The sequence below is a fragment of the Theropithecus gelada genome, chromosome 15 (assembly GCF_003255815.1).
Source record: "Theropithecus gelada isolate Dixy chromosome 15, Tgel_1.0, whole genome shotgun sequence".
Lineage (NCBI taxonomy): Eukaryota > Metazoa > Chordata > Mammalia > Primates > Cercopithecidae > Theropithecus > Theropithecus gelada.
Genome location: NC_037683.1, coordinates 6,207,308 through 6,226,030, shown reverse-complemented (window position 1 = coordinate 6,226,030; position 18,723 = coordinate 6,207,308). Strand labels below are relative to the sequence as shown.

General features: G+C 49.3%; 1 protein-coding gene across 2 annotated transcripts in view; it reads left to right on the top strand.

The window, feature by feature from the left end:
* Nucleotides 1–18,337, top strand: part of CFAP77 (cilia and flagella associated protein 77) — a 172,575-nt gene extending 154,238 nt beyond the window's left edge. For both annotated transcript variants that reach the window (XM_025359271.1, XM_025359270.1), the window contains one exon: nt 17,399–18,337. In XM_025359271.1, coding sequence (XP_025215056.1) covers nt 17,399–17,521 — 123 coding nt within the window. In that variant the 3' untranslated portion in view covers nt 17,522–18,337. The remainder of the gene's footprint in view (nt 1–17,398) is intronic.
* Nucleotides 18,338–18,723: the final 386 nt, after the last annotated feature.

The window sequence follows — 18,723 nt, the reverse complement described above, 5'->3', positions numbered from 1 at the left end:
GATTCTCAAGCAGGCATCGTCAGCACCCTGGCCTCGACTGGGGGAACCCTGCTGAGACACCACCCCAGATCTCTAAGGGCCGTCCCATTCGCAAAGATACCTCAGCAGGGTCTCCGTCAACACAGTCCCTTCACTAACTTCTTCTTAGTCCTCACGATAAAAGAAAAAAATCCTCCTCCCCACTGAAGATCAGGCTCTGCCGTGACCTCCCCTGTCCTGATATTTCTAAGCGGGGGTGGGCAGGTTGCGGCAGGACCCCTCCAGAAGAAAGGGCTGAGCAGCCTCCCATCATCTGCGTTCTGCAAAGAAAAGGGGGAGCCCCCATCCCCGGCGGCTCGGCTTGTCAGGGCCTTTGTTGACAACCCCATTGAAAGCGGCGCGCTGTGAAGTTCCCTCCGTCTCCCATTCACTCCTTTCTCAGACAGTTTTTGAAAGGTGAAAAGTCTGGAAAACACACACACACTGTCCCACCCCACCCCCTCGAGCCCCACCACACAGAGGGAGAGGGGGCGGCAGCTTGGGGGAGCTGGGCTGAGGAGCCCCTCACCTGGCCCCGCGGTGCACCGCCTCCAATTAAATCAAAATGGTTTGTTTTTAATGGTCTTTTACACTGACAAGTGGGCGATCATTTTGGGCCCACGAGCTGTCAGGGAACTGAGGCAAATCCTCCGTTGATAATGCCCAATGCTTCCAATTAGGAGCCGAGGCCGCTCCTGGCGCGCTAACGATTCCCCAGCCAGCCCCCAGGCCCCTTTGGCGCTGGCTGTTTCTTCTGCCTCCTCCACCGCAAATTACTGACACAAAACGGAAGGCCCCGCGTCTCCTCCGCCACGCCAGGCCCGGGCCCTGTTGGGTTTAATGAGCCGATGGAAGTTTCGTGGCTCCGGCGCTAAATTCTTTTCTTGTTTGACAGCTGCTCGGCTAAGGCAAGTGTTGACCTTATAAAAGATTTAGTGTTTCTCATTATTTTCTGTCAAGCTTCACAAGTGATGGCGCGGCGGTTATCATTTGCATCCTGGGGTGTGTGTGTGCAGGGTGTGTGTTGGGTGCGTGTGTTGGACAGGGGCTCCAAGGTGCCGACGGGAAACGGGAAGGGAAGACCTCTCTCCAGGTTGTCCCTGGCCCCCGCACAGCAGCTGCCGGCGTGAGGTTCTTCCTGGGCCCAGGTGTTTCAAAGAGAAGGCTCAAGATGCAAGGCCAAGGTGATGGATGCTTCCATGGCTTCCAGGCCTCCCGATGGAACCAGAGCCACTGCTGTGGGGGCACAGGAGGAAGCCCAGTGCACACTGAAGTCGGTCAACTCTCAGAGCCTGCTGGGCCCCAGCCCAGCCAGGGATGAGCACTGAGCAGCAGCACAGTCCCAGCCAGACTCAAGGCTGAGGATGGTTTTAGGATCATGCTCAAGATTTAATCAGGGACCTCACCCTTGCCTCACAGGCCCTGGTTAAGGCAGTTTCCCAAAAGCTTCCTCCTCCTGCTCTACACTCGGAGAACCGATGTTTTCAAAGTGGCTGGCAATATTCTCCCCAAGCCGACTATGGGAACTTTGTTAGTCCTTCTGGCACCCCATGCAAATCGAGGCCACTCGGTAACTCACAAGGCTGTAGGGAGTCCTTCCCCAGCCCCTGCTGGCCTCCTCTTTTCTTTCCGTCTCTGCATCCTCCCCTTGCTCCAACCTACCCGCTGGCTATCCCAGGTGCCGGTGACCTGAGGTTGCATAAAGAGTGAAAGAGTTGAGGGCAGTGGAACATGTAGATGTCTCCTCCCCCAGTTCTGAGTTTATAAGCACCATTGTTACCATGGGAGACTCCACGTTGATCTTTTAGAGTGAAAACGTGGCACTCTACCTCCCTGCTGTGCCCATGGCCAACCTTACCGATCAATCGTTGTGTACTTTTTTTCACCTGTCTGGGTTCGGCCTTAGAATATTTTGTAACAGACGATGGCCATCAGCTACCACCAGTCTATTAGAGCTAAGTGAAATGAAACAGTACTGCCATCCCTGCCTTAGAGAGGTCATGAAAATAAATTGCTAGGTATTGGCCGGGCGCGGTGGCTCAAGCCTGTAATCCCAGCACTTTGGGAGGCCGAGACGGGTGGATCACAAGGTCAGGAGATCGAGACCATCCTGGCTAACATGGTGAAACCCCGTCTCTACTAAGAAATACAAAAAACTAGCCGGGCGAGGTGGTGGGCGCCTGTAGTCCCAGCTACTCGGGAGGCTGAGGCAGGAGAATGGCGTGAACCCGGGAGGCGGAGCTTGCAGTGAGCTGAGATCCGGCCACTGCACTCCAGCCTGGGCGACAGAGCGAGACTCCGTCTCAAAAAAAAAAAAAAAAAAAAAAATTGCTAGGTATTCCTAAAATTGCTTATCTTTTTATGCCATATTAAGATGATATTTATAGAAAAGGAAATAAAATATGTAGCCCACTACATAAAAATAAATAAATTAGACTTCACTAAACTTTGAAAGCTTTTGTGCTTCAAACAATACTATCAAGAAAATAAGAAGACAACCAGCAGAATGGGAGAAAATATTTGTAAATCATATGTCTGTCAAGAGACTTGTGTTGATGAATATATAAATTACTCTTATAAGTCAGTAATAAAGTCCAGGTGCAGTGGCTCATGCCTGTAATCCCAGCGCTTTGGGAGGCAGAGGCAGGAGGATCACCTGAGGTCAGGAGTTCGAGATTAGCCTGGCCAACATGGTGAAACCCCCATCTCTACTAAAAATATAAAAATCAGCCAGGTGTGGTGGAGGCGCCTGTAATCCCAGCTACTCAGGAGGCTGAGGCAGGAGAATCGCTTGAACCCAGGAGGCAGAGGTTGCAGTGAGCTGAGATTGTGCCATTGCACTCCAGCCTGGGCAACAAAAGTGAAACTCTGTCTCAAAAAAATAAATAAATAAAAATAAGGATGAGTGTGGTGGCTCACGCCTGTAATCCCAGCATTTTGGGAGGCCAAGGTGGGCAGATCACCTGAGGTTAGGAGTTTGAGACAAGCCCGACCAACATGGTGAAACCCCGTCTCTCCTAAAAATATAAAAATTAGCCAGGCGTGATGGCACACACCTGTAATCCCAGCTACTCAGGAGGCTGAGGCAGGAGATTCACTTGAACCCAGGAGGCAGAGGTTGCAGTGAGCCAAGATTGTGCCATTGCACTCCAGCCTAGGTGACACAGCAAGACTCTGTCTCAAAAAGAAAAAAAAAATCAGTAATAAAAAGATAAATAACTCAATTTAAAAATGGGTGGCTGAGCGCAGTGGCTCCCGCCTGTAATCCCAGCACTTTGGGAGGCCAAGGCGGGCAGATCACAAGGTCAGGAGATCGAGAGCATTCTGGCTAACATGGTGAAACTCCTTCTCTACTAAAAATACAAAAAAATTAGCCAGGCGTAGTGGCGGGCACCTGTAGTCCCAGTTACTCAGGAGGCTGAGGCAGAAGAATGGTGTAAACCTGGGAGGCAGAGCTTTCATTGAACTGAGATTGTGCCACTGCACTCCAGCCTGGGTGACAGAGTGAGACTCTGTCTCAAAAAAAAAAAAAAAAAAAAAGGGCAAAAGATAGGAACAGACATTTCTCCAAAGGAGATAAACAAACACATGAAAAGATGCTCAACAACATCATGAGCCATCACGGAAACACAAATCAAAATCACAATGAGATGGGACTTCACTGCCCCTAGGATGGCTAGAGTGAAAATAACAGACAACAACAAGTGTTGGTGAGGAGATGGAGAAACTGGAACACCCATATGTGCTGGTGGGAATCAAAAATGGTGCAGCCAAGTTGGAAACACTTTGGCAGTTCTCCAAAAGGCTAAACATAAAGCTCCCATATCAACCAGAAATTCTACTCTTAGATAAACACCCAAGAGAAATGAAAACATACATCCACACAAAAACTTGTACATGAATGTTCTAGCAGAATTACTCATAATAGTCAAAAATGGAAACAACCCAAGGTCCATCAACTGATGAATGGGTAACAAAAACGTGGTCCATCCATACAAAGGAATACTATTCCCTGGAAAGGAATGAAACGATGCTCCGTGCCGTAACGTGGATGAACCTTGAAAACATGATGCTAAGGGAATGAAAGCAGGCAGTCACAAAAGACCCCGCATTGTATAATTCCATTTATATGAAGAGTCCAAAATAGGGAAAGCCGTACCAACAGGAAATAGATTAGTGGTTTCCAGAGGCTAGGGAAGAGGAATAGGAGTGACTGCTAATGGCTATAAAATTTCTTTTGGGAGTGATGAAATGTTCTAAATTTAGAGTGTGGAAGTGGTTGTACAATCCTAAGAACATGCTAAAATTGGTGAAGTTTATGGTATGTGAATTATATCTCAATAAAGCTGTTTTTAAAAAGAGTCACTTTAAAAGACAGTCCAGTTGAATCAGATGAGTGATCATCACCTAGATTCTGACTTTAGGGGCCAGAACAGGGTGATAATTGGCCACCAAGGTCTGGCCTCAGAGGAGGGGAGTCTGCTGTGTCCTCCACTACAACTCTCATTCACCTGCAGCCTATTGAACTTAGAAGCTGAAGAAGCTTAGGAGCTGACCCGAGGTTGATGGAAAGTTCACATGCACACCCCACCTTGGGACTGGCATTACCCAATTATTTTGCTAGTAGCGTCTAGCAAACAGCTTCATTGTTCAATTTTGATTTCAACTGCTACTGACTGGCCTTCACTAATCCTTGCGAATGACCTGGAGCCATTGGTATGACTTCTCGAAAGGAGCAAATCAATTCTCATTTTCAAAGGCACAAATACCTAACTTTCCTTCTGCTCCGGTAAGTTCCGCAGCCCTGCAGTCAGTCCATGGAGGACAGCTCTGGGGCTCTGGCACTTAGTAGCTGGGTGTCCTTGGGCCGGTGTCCTACCCTTCCTGGGCTTCAGTCTCCTCCTTTGTCAAACGAGTGGTCCCCCACCCCATTCCCTCAAGGTCGCTGCTCCTCCCCATTCCCCGGGCACGGTTCACCGAGAGTGGTGCCGGTGCCGTTTGAGAACCTACATTAGACCTTGCAGGAAGGCAGGAAGTTTGTTTTCCAAGCTGAGCTTGGCTGTTCTTTGAAATCGCAGCATGTGTCAGCAGGAAGGGTCGGGTCCTGTGTCCTTGCTCATCTATTTTTGGACCACAGAGAAATGAGAGCCAGTGGCAGAATAACAATCTAGGGGACCAGATGTCTCAGGAGAGATTGTTACCCTTGTTAATTACTTAAACGACAACCTGCTACATCAGAGCTGAGGACCCAGCCTGCTCTCCAACGACGTCCTGCATGAATCTGTGTTCTACCGGGGCCTCTGACCTCCAGCTGCCCCAAACTCGACAGGAATTACTGACCTGGGACTGATCCATAATTTTCAAGTGCCTCTCATTAGAGGAGACAGCCTCTCAATCTTTTAAAGCAAAATCTCTCTCCCAGTCACCTGAGCAGTTGTCACTTAAAAACTCAACGAAAATCTCTACGGCTGTCTTTTTTTTTTTTTTTTTTTTTTTTTAGTTCTTTGGCAGATTTTTTTTTTCTTAATCTGCTTCCCCCCGCCCCCCAGATCCTCCCTTTTGCTTTCTCAGTCTCCAGACCTGGCACTGGAAGCTTGGCGTGCAGTTCAGGGACCTTCGTGTGCCCAATGCATGGGGAGGGGGGCGTCTGCTGGCTCAGCTGCCCCGGCGGTGGGACTGGGTCGGGGACCTGGACTCAGAAAGTACTGTGGCAAAGCTGATTGACCTGTGAATTTGTACAGCGCCGGATTTGGTTTCTTCTGGCCATTGTGGTGCGTGTACACACACACACCCTCCACGTGTCTCTGGGATGGCCTCGCAAGCAACAGCAAGGCATGACACTGGACAGGAAGCTCAACACAAAACACACGGCCCCTGCCCTCCCAACATGAAGAGCCCCAGGGCTGTGGCTGCCTGAACCTCCCGCCTGTGGCAGAGGCATCAGGCGGAGAGGGTAAGAAGGCAAGGAAAGAGGGAAGGGGAAGAAGGCAAAGGCAGCCCGCTTTTCAGCTTGTGGACCAGAGCCATTCAACCCAGCAGAAGGCTGGTGCCGCGCAACGCCTCACTCCCAGGGAGAGCCTCTGCGTCTTGGATATTTTCTCAGGCATGGAGGTGAATTTAAGCCCCCATAAAGCTGGATAAGCCCAACAGGAAGGGCCATCGAGAAGTCACATACGTAAGCCAATGTCACCCACCACTGGCGGCTATGGTTCCTATGGCAAAACTTTGTATTCAAGTTTGGAATCCTACCCACATCTCCAATAAGTGAAACTCATAAAACAGAGTTACTCTTTCTAAACTGTGTGTGGCACGGGGAGGCCCTCCCTCACCCCAGGTCACCTCCCACAAACGCAGTTTGAACCCATATTTGTGTTTTCATATGAAAAAGAGGAGAAGACAACAGTCACGTAGAAATAAAACTGAAATCCTCTGTGCTTTGCTCCCTGGACTCACTCCCCTCCCTCCCAGAGGCAGAGCCTGGCATGACCTCTGAGAACATTCTTTTCTTTCTGCCCCTTTCCTGTCTAAGCAGATTCACACATATGCTGGAGCAACACAGGGATGCATTTTGTATGTTTTTTTTTTTTTTTTTTTCATGTCAAGGAAATCATGCTTAGGTTCCATTCTGTAATTTTTTTTTCATGCAACGTTGGGTTTTTGAGATTTATATGCATTGGTTCTGATAGATCTGGAACAACACTGTCTAATATAACTTTCTTTTTTGAGACACAGTCTCGCTCTGTCGCCCAGGTTGGAATGCAGTGGCACAATCTCGGCTCACTGCAAGCTCCATCTCCCGGTTTCACGCCATTCTCCTGCCTCAGCCTCCCGTGTAGCTGGGACTACAGGCGCCCCCCACCGCACCCGGCTAATTTTTTGTATTTTTAGTAGAGACGGGGTTTCACCGTGTTAGCCAGGATGGTCTCGATCTCCTGACCTCGTGATCTGCCCATCTCGGCCTCCCAAAGTGCTGGGATTACAGGCGTGAGCCACCGCGCCCGGCCCTAATATCACTTTCTGATAAAAATGTTCTACATCCACCTGTCCACTGCAGTAGCCACTGGCCACTCAGGGCCATTGAGCACATGGTTTTTTTTTTTTTTTTTTTTTGAGATGGAGTCTCGCTCAGTCTCCCAGGCTGGAGTGTAGTGGCACGATCTCAGCTCACTGCAACCTCCAGATTCAAGAGATTCTCCTGCCTCAACCTCCTGAGTAGCTGGGATTGTAGACACGCACTACCACAACTGGCTAATTTTTATATTTTTAGTAGAGACAGGGTTTCACCATGTTGGTCAGGATGGCCTCAAACTCCTGACCTTGTGATCAGCCTGCCTCGGCCTCCCAAAGTGCTGGGATTAACAGGCGTGAACCACCGCACCTGGCCGCACTTGGGGTTTTTTTTGTTTGTTTGTTTTGACTTTTTTGGGTTTTGTTTTTAGAGATAGCGCCTCACTCTGTCACCCAGGCTGGAGTGCAGGGGTAAGATCATGAATCACTGCAGCCTCTGCCTCCTGGGCTCAAGCAATCCTCCCCCTCAATCTCCCGAGTTCCTGGGACCACAGGTGGGTGCAGCCATGCCCTGCTAAAATTTTTTTGTAGAGATGGGGTCTTGCTATGTTGTCCAGGCTGGTCTCAAACTTTTGAGCTTAAGCGATTCTCCTGCCTCAGCCTCCCAAAAAGCTGAAATTACAAGTGTGAGCCGCCGTACCCAGCCTATTGAGCACTTGGTATGTAGTTAGTGCAACTGAGGAACTGAGTTTTAGATTTTGTTCTATTTTAATCCATTGACATTGAAATAGCTGCGTGTGACTGGGAGCTGCCATGTTGGGCGGGGCCTCTCTGGAGTGTTCACTGTAGTGGACGCAAGGTGTTCCACTGTCTGAATTCACCACCCTTCGTCCTAGCTGGCCCCACTTATGCACATGCAGTTATTTCCGGCATTTATTGACATGGTACTACCGTGAGGATTCCTTATGCACGTCTCTTAGTGGACATTTTTGAGAATTTCTGCAGGGCATGTACGTAAACATGGACTCGTGGGTTCCATGGAATGTGTGTAAACTTTCTGGCTATGCCAAGTCCGTCTAAATAGGTTGTACGGATGAACACATTCGCTAGTGGTGCATGGAAGTTCTCGTTTCTCATGTTAGACTCATTCCCATTATTACCAATCCGATGGGTGTGAAATGCTTATTCTCTTGCTTAATGGGCTGTTCCCTGATGATGCGTTGCGTTGAGCATACTGTCCTGTTTGTTGGCCACTCAAATTTCCCCTCTGGAAACCACCTGTTCTTTTCTTCTGCCGTGGGACCCCCTGCACCAGCTACTCTGTCTCTCTGAGTATCTGCTTGTGTGCTATTTCCTCAGGGAAGCCTTCTCTGACCTCAATCAGAGTTGGAGTCTCTGTATCATAAACTCTTACAGAACCTGGTATTTCCTTTAATACTGAACCCAATTCTAATTGCAGAATTCGTTGTGTGATTTTATTTTATTTATTTATTTATTTATTTATTGAGACGGAGTCTCACTCTGTTGCCCAGGCTGGAGTGCAGTGGCGCGATCTCGGCTCACTGCAAGCTCCGCCTACCGGGTTCATGCCATTCTCCTGCCTCAGCCTCCTGTGTAGCTGGGACTACAGGCGCCGGCCACCACGCCTGGCTAATTTTTTGTATTTTTTTAGTAGAGATGGGGTTTCACGGTGTTAGCCAGGACAGTCTTGATATCCTGACCTCGTGATCCGCCTACCTCGGCCTCCCAAAGTGCTGGGATTACAGGCGTGAGCCACCGCACCCGGCCGATTTTATTTTTATTAGTAGTTTCTCACTGTATCTCTGGGACTAGCCCCATCTCTGACACACAGTGGATGGTTAATAAATAAGCATAGAATAAAATCATGAATACGTAAATACAAGGACAAGGGCCACATCTTAGCCCCAACCCAGTTCCTATTGACATCTTCTCTAGGATAGCACCAGTTCATTCCACATGGGGATTTTTTCATTGAAAGTAGAACAGATTTTTCAAGCAAGAATACAAAGCAAAACCTCAATAAATACCAAAGGGTCTGACTTGTGAGGATTACTTTAGCACCAAAGAAATTGAATTAGAAATCAGTAACAAACCTAAGTGATAAAATTGCCTGGAAATGTAAAATCATGCTTATAAATAACTTAGGAATCAAAAGAGAAATCCAAACAGAAATTAGATAGAAATTAGATTAAAAGAGAACTGAGCAAAAATAAATATACTCAAAACTTGTGAGATGAGCTAAAAGAGAATTTAGAGGGAACACAGTTGCTAACGCTGTGTTATATAAATGCTAATATTGGAGAAAAAAGAAAGATGAAAGGTAATTAGCTAAGCCAACGACTCTAGATGCTAGAAAAAGAACAACAGAGTAAACATTAGTGAAATGTCAAAGGTACCATTAAGGATATCAATCAAATGAAAAGTTGGTTCATTACAAGTGGATTGGAAAAGCACAGATGCTTTCAAATCAGTGAGAAACTGGGGCCCAGGGCTCTAGATGCAGGAGGCAAAGTGAGACCTCGGTTCAGGGACTGCGGTGCTGAGGAAGGGGACTGCTGTCTGGCGGCCGGTCTCAGCTCCGCCCAGGACTCGCGGGAGACCTGGGAGGGCCACTTCCCACCTTAGGCCCTTGGGATTCCCATCTGTAGTATGAGAGAGTTAGATTCAGTATCCCTAAGCTCCCTTCCAAACCTGACTCTCTGGGAATATTTTATTCTGATCTAGTAGCAGAGAGGAAAAGGATGTTATCCCAGGAGGGATCTATGATTCCTAGGCACATGGAGTGGAAATCTCTTCTAGGATCTAGTAGCTGCTCATCTCCCCTGACACACCTGGCTGCCCATGACAGCAAGGGCTTGCTTTCGTTTCCTCGAATTCACCCCCATTCTTCTTTTGCCACTTCCTTTACCCCTGGCTTGCTCCTTCATCCTCCCCAGAGAGCCCTTCCTGAGCCCCAGATAGAGGTAGATCGCCCAGTCCACAATCTTATTAAATAGCTCTTGTCAGCCGGGCGCTGTGGCTCGTGCCTATAATCCCAGCACTTTGGGAGGCCAAGGTGGGTGGATCACCTAAGGTCAGGAGTTCGAGACCAGCTTGGCCAACATGGTGAAACCCCATCTCTACTAAAAATACAAAAAATTAGCCGGGCCTGGTGGCGGACACCTGTAATCCCAGCTACTCAGGAAGCTGAGGTAGGAGAATCGCTGGAACCCGGGAGACAGAGTTTGCAGTTAGCCAAGTTCGCACCACTGCACTCCAGCCTGGGCAACGAGAATGAAACTCCTTCTTAAAAAAAAAAAATTATATATATAGCTCTTGTCTAAATGTCACAATCACATGCATAATGTGTTTAGTGACCGCTTCCCAAGATGTCTCCCTGGGTCCCTGTGGGCTCTGCCTTCCTCACCGGTGTATTTCCAGGGCACTGCATGGCAGCACTCCGTCCTTATTTCTGCGATGCTCTTGAGATTTGTGCAATGCTCCCCATTCGAACAGGACCAGCTCCTTCGCCAACCCGGATAAAGCTGCCCGCCCGCCCGGCTCCCAGGGCTGCTGGCGGCTGTGGCACTTGCCTCTTATTTACCTGCCTTGACCTTAGAGCAGCTCAGAGCTCCATTCAGCAAAGCTGTCTCCTGCCAAAGCCGTTAAATTTCTTAGCTCCAGGCAGAGACAGACCGCAGATGGCTTAATTTAGAAGCATCTCAGAAGGAATTCCTTGCTCCATAGCTTTTCATCCTTCGACTCCAGGGGTCCACAGGGTCGTGACCACACAAGGGCTTGAGGCCTGACTTGTAATCAGGCTCCTCATGTGTGGCTGGGCTGCCTGGAGAGGGGGGAGTGTGCATGTGGGGCAAAGCCATGACCTTGCAGCCAGCGACTTTCGCTTCATGGACTCCATGAGCATTTAATAAGAGGCAATGGAGCCCGTGATGAAGGGCTTGGGGCCTTGAGTCTTGCAGCTCTGGGTTCAATCTCTGAAAAGGGGCAAATGACTTAACCTTCTGGGACTTCCACTTTCCCATCTGTAAAATGGAGACAACGATGGTGCCGGCCTCCTTGGGGCATTCCGAGGCTTATATGAAATAAATGCACAGCGCCCAGCAAATAGCAGGTCTGTTCTTGTCCTAGCATTACTGTTGACAAGGGGCTGAACATGCCAGTTCTGGCCTCCAGGACAAATTTTGCAGAGAGGCACCCAGCTACCAGGCCCATTAAGGATCGGAACTCCCCTCTCCACAGACAACTGGTTTTTTTGGTTAGGGATTTGGAGACTTTGTGGGTCCCGAATAGGCCCCATCTCCCTTCTCTTTCTGAAGGGCCCATCCCACCTGGGGTAGACACTTTTGCTTGAGTTCGCTTTCAGTGGAGTCTGCCAGACCCAGGCACTAAGCATCTCCTTTGGTTTTCGCCTCCAGACTCCACCTCACTGGGCCCCCTCCGGCTTCTGAGGATCTGTTTTCCTTCTGTTCCCTCCCTTCCCACCTCCCTCGCCACAGTCCTTCCAGGGCACACTCAAGTCCCTCCTGGCATGAGAAGCCCTTGCTGGCCGCCAGAGGTCAGATTCTCTCAATTTCCTTCACTCATCATTCATTCATACATTTGATCGCCCACCCAACCTTGTTTAAACACTTCTCAAATGCCAGGTTCTGGGGGTCCCTCAGGAAACAGGCCAGGAGCAGACCCTGCTTCATAGAGGACGAGCCCTTACTTGAGCTCCCCTCTGGGATGAATTCACTCCGTGAGATTCCAGTTGGAATGGGAAGTCATCCACATCAGAGACCACAGGTGACATGCGCTCTGCCTCTCCCAATGTCAGTGCACAGCAGGTGCCAAAGTGTGTGTGGTTAGTCATTGGCGGGGAGCCTCTCATGCCCAAAACACTCCTTTAGAAAACCAAGGGGAATATGGAACTTGGAGCTCTGAAGTGCAAGGGGTATGTGCTTAGCAGCTGCTGGCACACAGTAGGTGCTTAATAGATATTTTTTAGATGGATGGATGGGTGAATGCTTCTGCTTCAGTGAAGTTTCTAAGTAAACGGCGATGGCGAAAAAGAAAATTTCTCATCAGGGTTCTCTTTTGTCCTTGTGTGGTTTGACTGAGCAGCTCCTTAGGGCTTCAATCCCCCAGTCACCTTCTTAGGGTATGAGATGAGTGGGTGCTGGTGAGCCTCCTGCCACCAGCAGAGCCAGCCGCAGCCCCGCCCACCATCGCTGCATGCTGATTTGCCCAGGGAATGGCTTGAGGGCTGTATTAGCTTCTAGAGGCTGCTTTAACAAATTGTCACAAACTTGGTGGCATAAGACCATAGAAATGTTTGCTCTCACAGTTCTGGAGGGGCCAGACCAACAAATCAAAGTGTCATCAGGGCTGCACTTCCTGGGAGGTTCTAGGGAGAACCCTCCCTGCCTCCTCCAGCTCCTGCGGGCTCCTGATGCTTCTCAGTTGTGGCCACATCGCTCTCATCTCTGCCTCTGCCTTCACATGGCTGTCTCCTCTGTGTCTTCTGCTTCTTCTAAAGACGCTTGTGATTGGATTTAGGGCCCACCTGAATAATCTAGGATGATCTCATCTCAAGATCTTTAATTATATCTGCAAAGACCCTGTCTCCAAATAAGGCCACATTCTCAAGTTCTGAGGGTTAGTACATGGACCTGTCTTTTTGGGAGTCATGGTTCAGCTCACTACAAGGGCCAAGGAGGAAGGAATGGACATGGCCGAGAGGTGGTTTGCAGAGCTATGCTCCCCTATGAAGAGCCACGGGCACTCAGAGAAGCAGAGAGAAGAAAGGTGGCTGCCAGGGACTTGGGACAGGGGGAAATGGGAGCTGCTATTCAAGGGGTAGTTTCATTTATGCAAAATGAATACTCTCTAGAGACCTGCTGTACAACACTGTGCCTAGAGTTAACAGTAATGCATATACGTGGGCACCGTGGCTCACGCCTGTAATCCCAGCACTTTTCAAGGCCGAGGCGGGTGGATCACCTGAGGTAAGGAGTTCAAGACCAGCCTGGCCAACATGGAGAAACCCCGTTTCTAATAAAAATACAAAAAAATTAACCAGGCGTGGTGGTGCACACCTGTAATCCCAGCTACTCGGGAGGCTGAGGCAGGAGAATCACTTGAACCCAGGAGGTGGAGGTTGCAGTGAGCCGAGATCATACCATTGCACTCCAGCCTGGGCAACAGGAGCAAAACTCTGCCTCAAAAAAAAAAAAAAAAAAAAAAAGCAATAGTTCATATACTCTTCTGTGCACTTGAAAATGCTGCTAAGAGATCAGATCTCATCTTAAGGGTTCTCACCAAAAAAATCTCCAAAAAGCAAAACAGCAAAAAACCAACTGGGCATGAGGAAGCTTTGGAATTTATTTATTTATTTATTTATTTTGGAGACAGGGTCTCTGTCCCATAGTCTGGAGTGCAGTGGCATGACAATGGCTCATTGTAGCCTCGACCTTCCAGGCTCAATCAATCCTCCCATCTCAGTCTCTCAAGTGACTGGAACTACAGGCATGTGCCACCTTGCCTGGCTAATTCTTGTATTATATGTAGAGATAGAGTTTCGCCATGTTGCCTAGGCTGGTCTCTAACTCCTGGGTTCAAGCAATCCACTTACCTTGGTCTCCCAAACTGCTTGGATTACAGGTGTGAGTCACCTTGTCTGGCCATTGATGGCTATTTTTTTTTTTTTTTTTTTTTGAGACAGAGTCTTGCTCTGTCGCCCAGGCTGGAGTGCAGTGGCATGATCTTGGCTCACTGCAAGCTCCACCTCCCGGGTTCACGGCATTCTCTTGCCTCAGCGTCCTGAGTAGCTGGGACTACATGCGCCCGCCACCATGCCCGGCTAATTTTGTTTTGTATTTTTTAGTAGAGATGGGGTTTCACAGTGTTAGCCAGGATGGCCTTGATCTCCTGACCCCGTGATCTGCCCGCCTCGGCCTCCCAAAGTCCTGGGATTATAGGCGTGAGCCACTGCGCCTGGCCTGATGGCTATTTTTTATTGTAGTGATGATTTCAGGGCTATTTGCGTATGTCCAAACTCATCAAATTTTACACATTAAGTGCAGGTTTTACAGGTTAGGTAGATCAATCATACCTCAACAAGGCTGTTACAAATATCTTTTTAAAAAGTAAAATTAACTTTGGGAGGCCAAGGGAAGAGGATCACTTGAGGCTAGGGGTTCCAGACCACCCTGGTCAACATATTGAGACCCTTGTCTCTACAAAAAAAATACAAAAATTAGCCGGGCATGGTGGCGCACACAGGTCCTAGCTACTTGGAGGCGAGGCAGGAGGATCCCTTGAGCCCAAGAGTTTGAGGCTGCAGTAAGCCATGATTGTGCCACTGCACTCCAGCCTGGGTGACAGAGTGAGAACCTGACTTGGGAGTGGAAGAGGGGAAAAGGAAAATTCTTATAGTGACATTGTAACTACATGGATAGTTGTTTTCACATGCTAAACATTTTGCAAAGTCAAATATAAATAGTTATTATTACTATTTGAAAAATATGCCTGTGTTCTTAAAAGCAAACAAAAAGACACCATTGGTGACTGGCCACCAGAGATAGCACGACCGCCAATCTGGATGCCACTAAGGCCATGGATGCCTCGGGTCCAAGCCAGCTGGACACCAGGGTGGCTGCATGCCCCCAAGACCCTGATGCACCTGTCTTCCTAAACATCTCTAGTTGCCCAATTTTTTTTTTTTTTTTTTTTTTTTTTTATAGACGGAATCTCACTGTTGCCCAGGCTGGAGTGCAGTGGCACAATCTCGGCTCACTGCAACCTCTGCCTCCTGGGTTCACGTGAATCTCCTGCCTTAGCCTTCCCAGTAGCTGGGACTACAGGCGCCCACCACCACGCCCAGCTAATTTTTGTATTTTTAGTAGAGATGGGGTCTTGCCACGTTGGCCAGGCCAGGTTGGTCTCAAACTCCTGACAAGTGATCCGCCCGCCTTGCCCTCCCAAAGCACTGAAATTACAAATGTGAGCCACTGCGCCTGGCCTCTAGCTGCCTTTTAGGAGCCACGGGCCTCAGGAAGATCATGCCACAGTGTAAAAATCAGGCTACCACTCGCCAGAAGGTCACAAAGGTGTCACTAGAAGCCCTTTGTCCACGGACTATTTTCCTCCTACACACTGTGCAAGGCCTTCTCTCTTCTCAGTGTGCCTTGTCAGGCTACTTGGACATTTTTCTGAAATGTTGAGATTGAGCTGAGGACACGATCGTGGTTTGATTGATGGAAATGAGTTGCACGGCAGACATGCAGCCCTGGGTCCAGGTAGGCACTGGGTGACTGTGCTACGCGCCCCGACCTGAGGGGCTCAGTAGCTTTCGGGCTGGGCTCAGGCCTCTCCCTTGGTTGCAAGAGCCCCAGGGCGATTCTGGGGCAAACCTAAAAAATCTGAAACCTGAGGCTGGGGCTGGGACTGCGACTGGTGCTGCAGCTGGGCTGAGGCTGGACAGCTCTGAGAAGCGCCGCCATGGAGGGTCCCTAGAGGGACTTGCAAAGGGCCCTGAAACCTCCTAAATTGCCTGCACTGTTTTTTATGTGAGCACTTGTGGGCATTTTTTTTCCCAGAAGAAGAGGGCCCGTGGCTCTCCAAAGAGCATCCCCAAGGGGTCCACGTCCGCTGGAAAGTGAAGAACGTGGTTATTCCGGGAAGAACAGAATCTCCGGTCACCATTTGATTTTTATGGGTTTCTAACAACCCTCCACAGCCCCCTGCCTTCTTTCACCTCAGCAAGTGAGGTGTAGGGAGCACCCTAGACACAGCAGGAGCAGCAGCTGTGACAGAATATTCTAGAAAGAATCCAGAACTTAGAGTCCAGAGGTTGGGGGTCACCAATTCCCTGTGGGGGCAGCCCTGAACCACACTCTGCCCTGGGCCTCTGTTCCCTCGTCTGTGAAATGATAAACAGTCCAAGGGGGATTCCACCGGGTCCAGAGAACAGAGACTTTCCCTACAAGCCGCTCCTTATCTTCCCTCTACCCCCTTTTAATATTTCATCCTCTCTCCCCACATTTTTCTTCTGTCACCTTTCTTCACGCTAACCTGCAGTGCTGTGGGCTTAGGTAACCACTCCAGGGTGGTCAACCCTGGCCTGGATTCTTGACAAGCACCCTGTGGCTGTCCCAGGCATGGGTCCTGCTTTATCCTGAACCCACTGCAGAGCCTTTGGCTGCTCCTGCAAATCCAAACAGGACCTGCCCTGCCCACTCTCCACCCGGCCACCACATCCCCTCACAAACTTGAACTCTCTTGGACCCCAGGGCCAGGATGCACACTACCCCCTTTACCCTGGAATCCCAGCTCATCCTTCAAGACCCCCTGTATGCATCTCTTCCCCAAGAACTGCCCAATTTGTTCTCACTGCACATGCCCCAGCCCTCTGTCCATTGTAATGTGATAGCTGTGTAGTTACTGCTGGACGTCTGCTCTCCCTCTAGATTAAAAGCTCCATGAGGGTAGAGCTGAGTCTCTCTGGTTTACTGCTATATCCCCCACATCTGACACAGAGTTGTGTTCAATAAACATGCATTTCATGAATTAACAGATGGATAGAAGCCCAGATGCAGGAATGACGACGTGAGCCCAAACCCTTTCCACCCTGTGCCATCCTTAGGTTATCCCAAAGGAGAAATGCTGAGGCAGGAGAATGTTGTGATCAGTTAATGGGATGGATTTTGTGGCACTTGGAGGTGATGTAACAGACACAGTGGACATAAGGAGATGAGGCGGGGTCTTCATCCACCACCATTTCTTGAGAAGAAAGGGCAGGCTGAGATACTGATTGCATAAAATCTTAACTGAAAAGGCTCCTACTCCTTGAATCTGTCTCCCTTGCATTTTTTTTTTTTTTTTTCTGATTTATTCTTGAGCTCTGCTTCTGGTGCTGTTGAAGTTCAGCTCTTGACTCCTATGGTGGCTGCCACTGGGCAGGGGGGAAGTGATCTAATTCCCAGCAAGGGAGTGCAGACATGGTCAGGAGGTCCCTCTTGGACAGGGTGGCTCGTTTGGGGTTTTTAATGGTGGAAAAGCAGTGTGTCGGACACTGGCTACTAGGTCCCATTGCATGGTCGTCTGGTCATGGTCTGGCAACTTTTGTTCTGCCTGCATCTTCCCCAGCAAGGAGCTGGACAGAAGGACGAACACTTCCCCCAGGCAGCCCCTGCTCTCTGCCTCGAAGCTCAGCACCAGGAGACTCACAGCACTTGCTGTGACCGCCTCCCTCTTACGGCTATTTTTATCATTACTCTAAGATTGAAGTAGGGAGTGGGCAAGGGGAGCAACCGGAATGAGCTGCACCAAAGACTCCCCTCACCCACCCATGCTTCCCTTCTGTCCACAGGTGGGCCGCCACCTGGATACGTTCCCCACCGAAGCCGATCGCCAGAGAGCATTAAAAGCCCACCGGGAAGAGTGTGCCGTGCGCCAGGGGACCCTGCGGATGGGCAACTACACCCACCCTTAACCCCTCCCTCCCTGCCATGAGAAGCCATCTTGACAGAATGGAAAATTCCTAGAAGGACTCCCTATCTTGCCCCAACCCTGACATTCCCCCATTTTTATGCGGGTTCTGCTTCAAGGAGCTCAGATTCAAGTCTTAGGTTAATTGGTTTCAGTAAAAGTCCCCCCTTTTAGGTTAGCCAACATTAGTCTCCACTTAGCCCCAGTGACCCTCTCTACCTGGAGCCTCCACCTCCTCCTCTTCCTTCTCCTCCTAGGGCAGGCTCACCCTGCCTCTTCTCAAGCCCTCACCTGCCAAGACAAACCCAAATTACAAGACAATTTTTTAGACTCCAGGCTAAGGGTCGATTCCATGGCTCTGCCCATTACATGTTAAGAACGACCTGCGTATTTGCTACAGAAAGCATGACAGTGACGTGCTTTGAAAACCCTCATTTTCTATTCCAAACATGAGTTTTAATTGCTGTTTTTGGGATGCCTGATGTCTCATCACGGCAGTATTATCTCTCTGGGACCTCTGACAGCAGGAAGAGCCAATGGTTCATTACTCGAGCCTGCCCCCGCCTCCTCGGTGCTGGGGCCCTGTCAATCAAGCAGGCCAAGATGGACTCCTCCCCCAGGACTGACTTTGGAAGGTCAACCCCCTCTGGAAAAAGAGAGCCTTCCGGGCGGGCGAGGGGTAGACTGCCGAACGCAGGCTGCTGAACTTCTCAGCTGAATTCCTGGGCACTTCCTTACTCGGTCTTTCTGTGTGTTCTTTGGCTTCTCTCTGCAAATTTTATGCTGATCTATTTTAAATTAAAAATGCTATTTATCATCCTCCTTTCGTGTCTTCATTTGAAAACCAGTGAGCAAACCAGCCTCAGAGCCATCAAATGAGGGTGCCACATAGAGACCTCTCAAGTTGGCTAACCTCCAAGACATTCCAACCACGCCTTTTCTGAGGGAGGCAAATTTTCAAGTTTAAATATCATTTCTAATCTGAGGTTTACTTTATTTAATTTATTTATTTTGAAATGGAGTCTTGCTCTGTTGCCAGGCTGGAGTGCAGGGACGCGATCTCAGCTCACTGCAACCTCTGCCTCCCGGGTTCACGCCATTCTCCTGCCTCAGCCTCCCGAGTTGCTGGGACTACAGGTGCGTGCCAACACACTCAGCTAATTTTTGTATTTTTAGTAGAGACGGGGGTTTCACCATGTTGGCCAG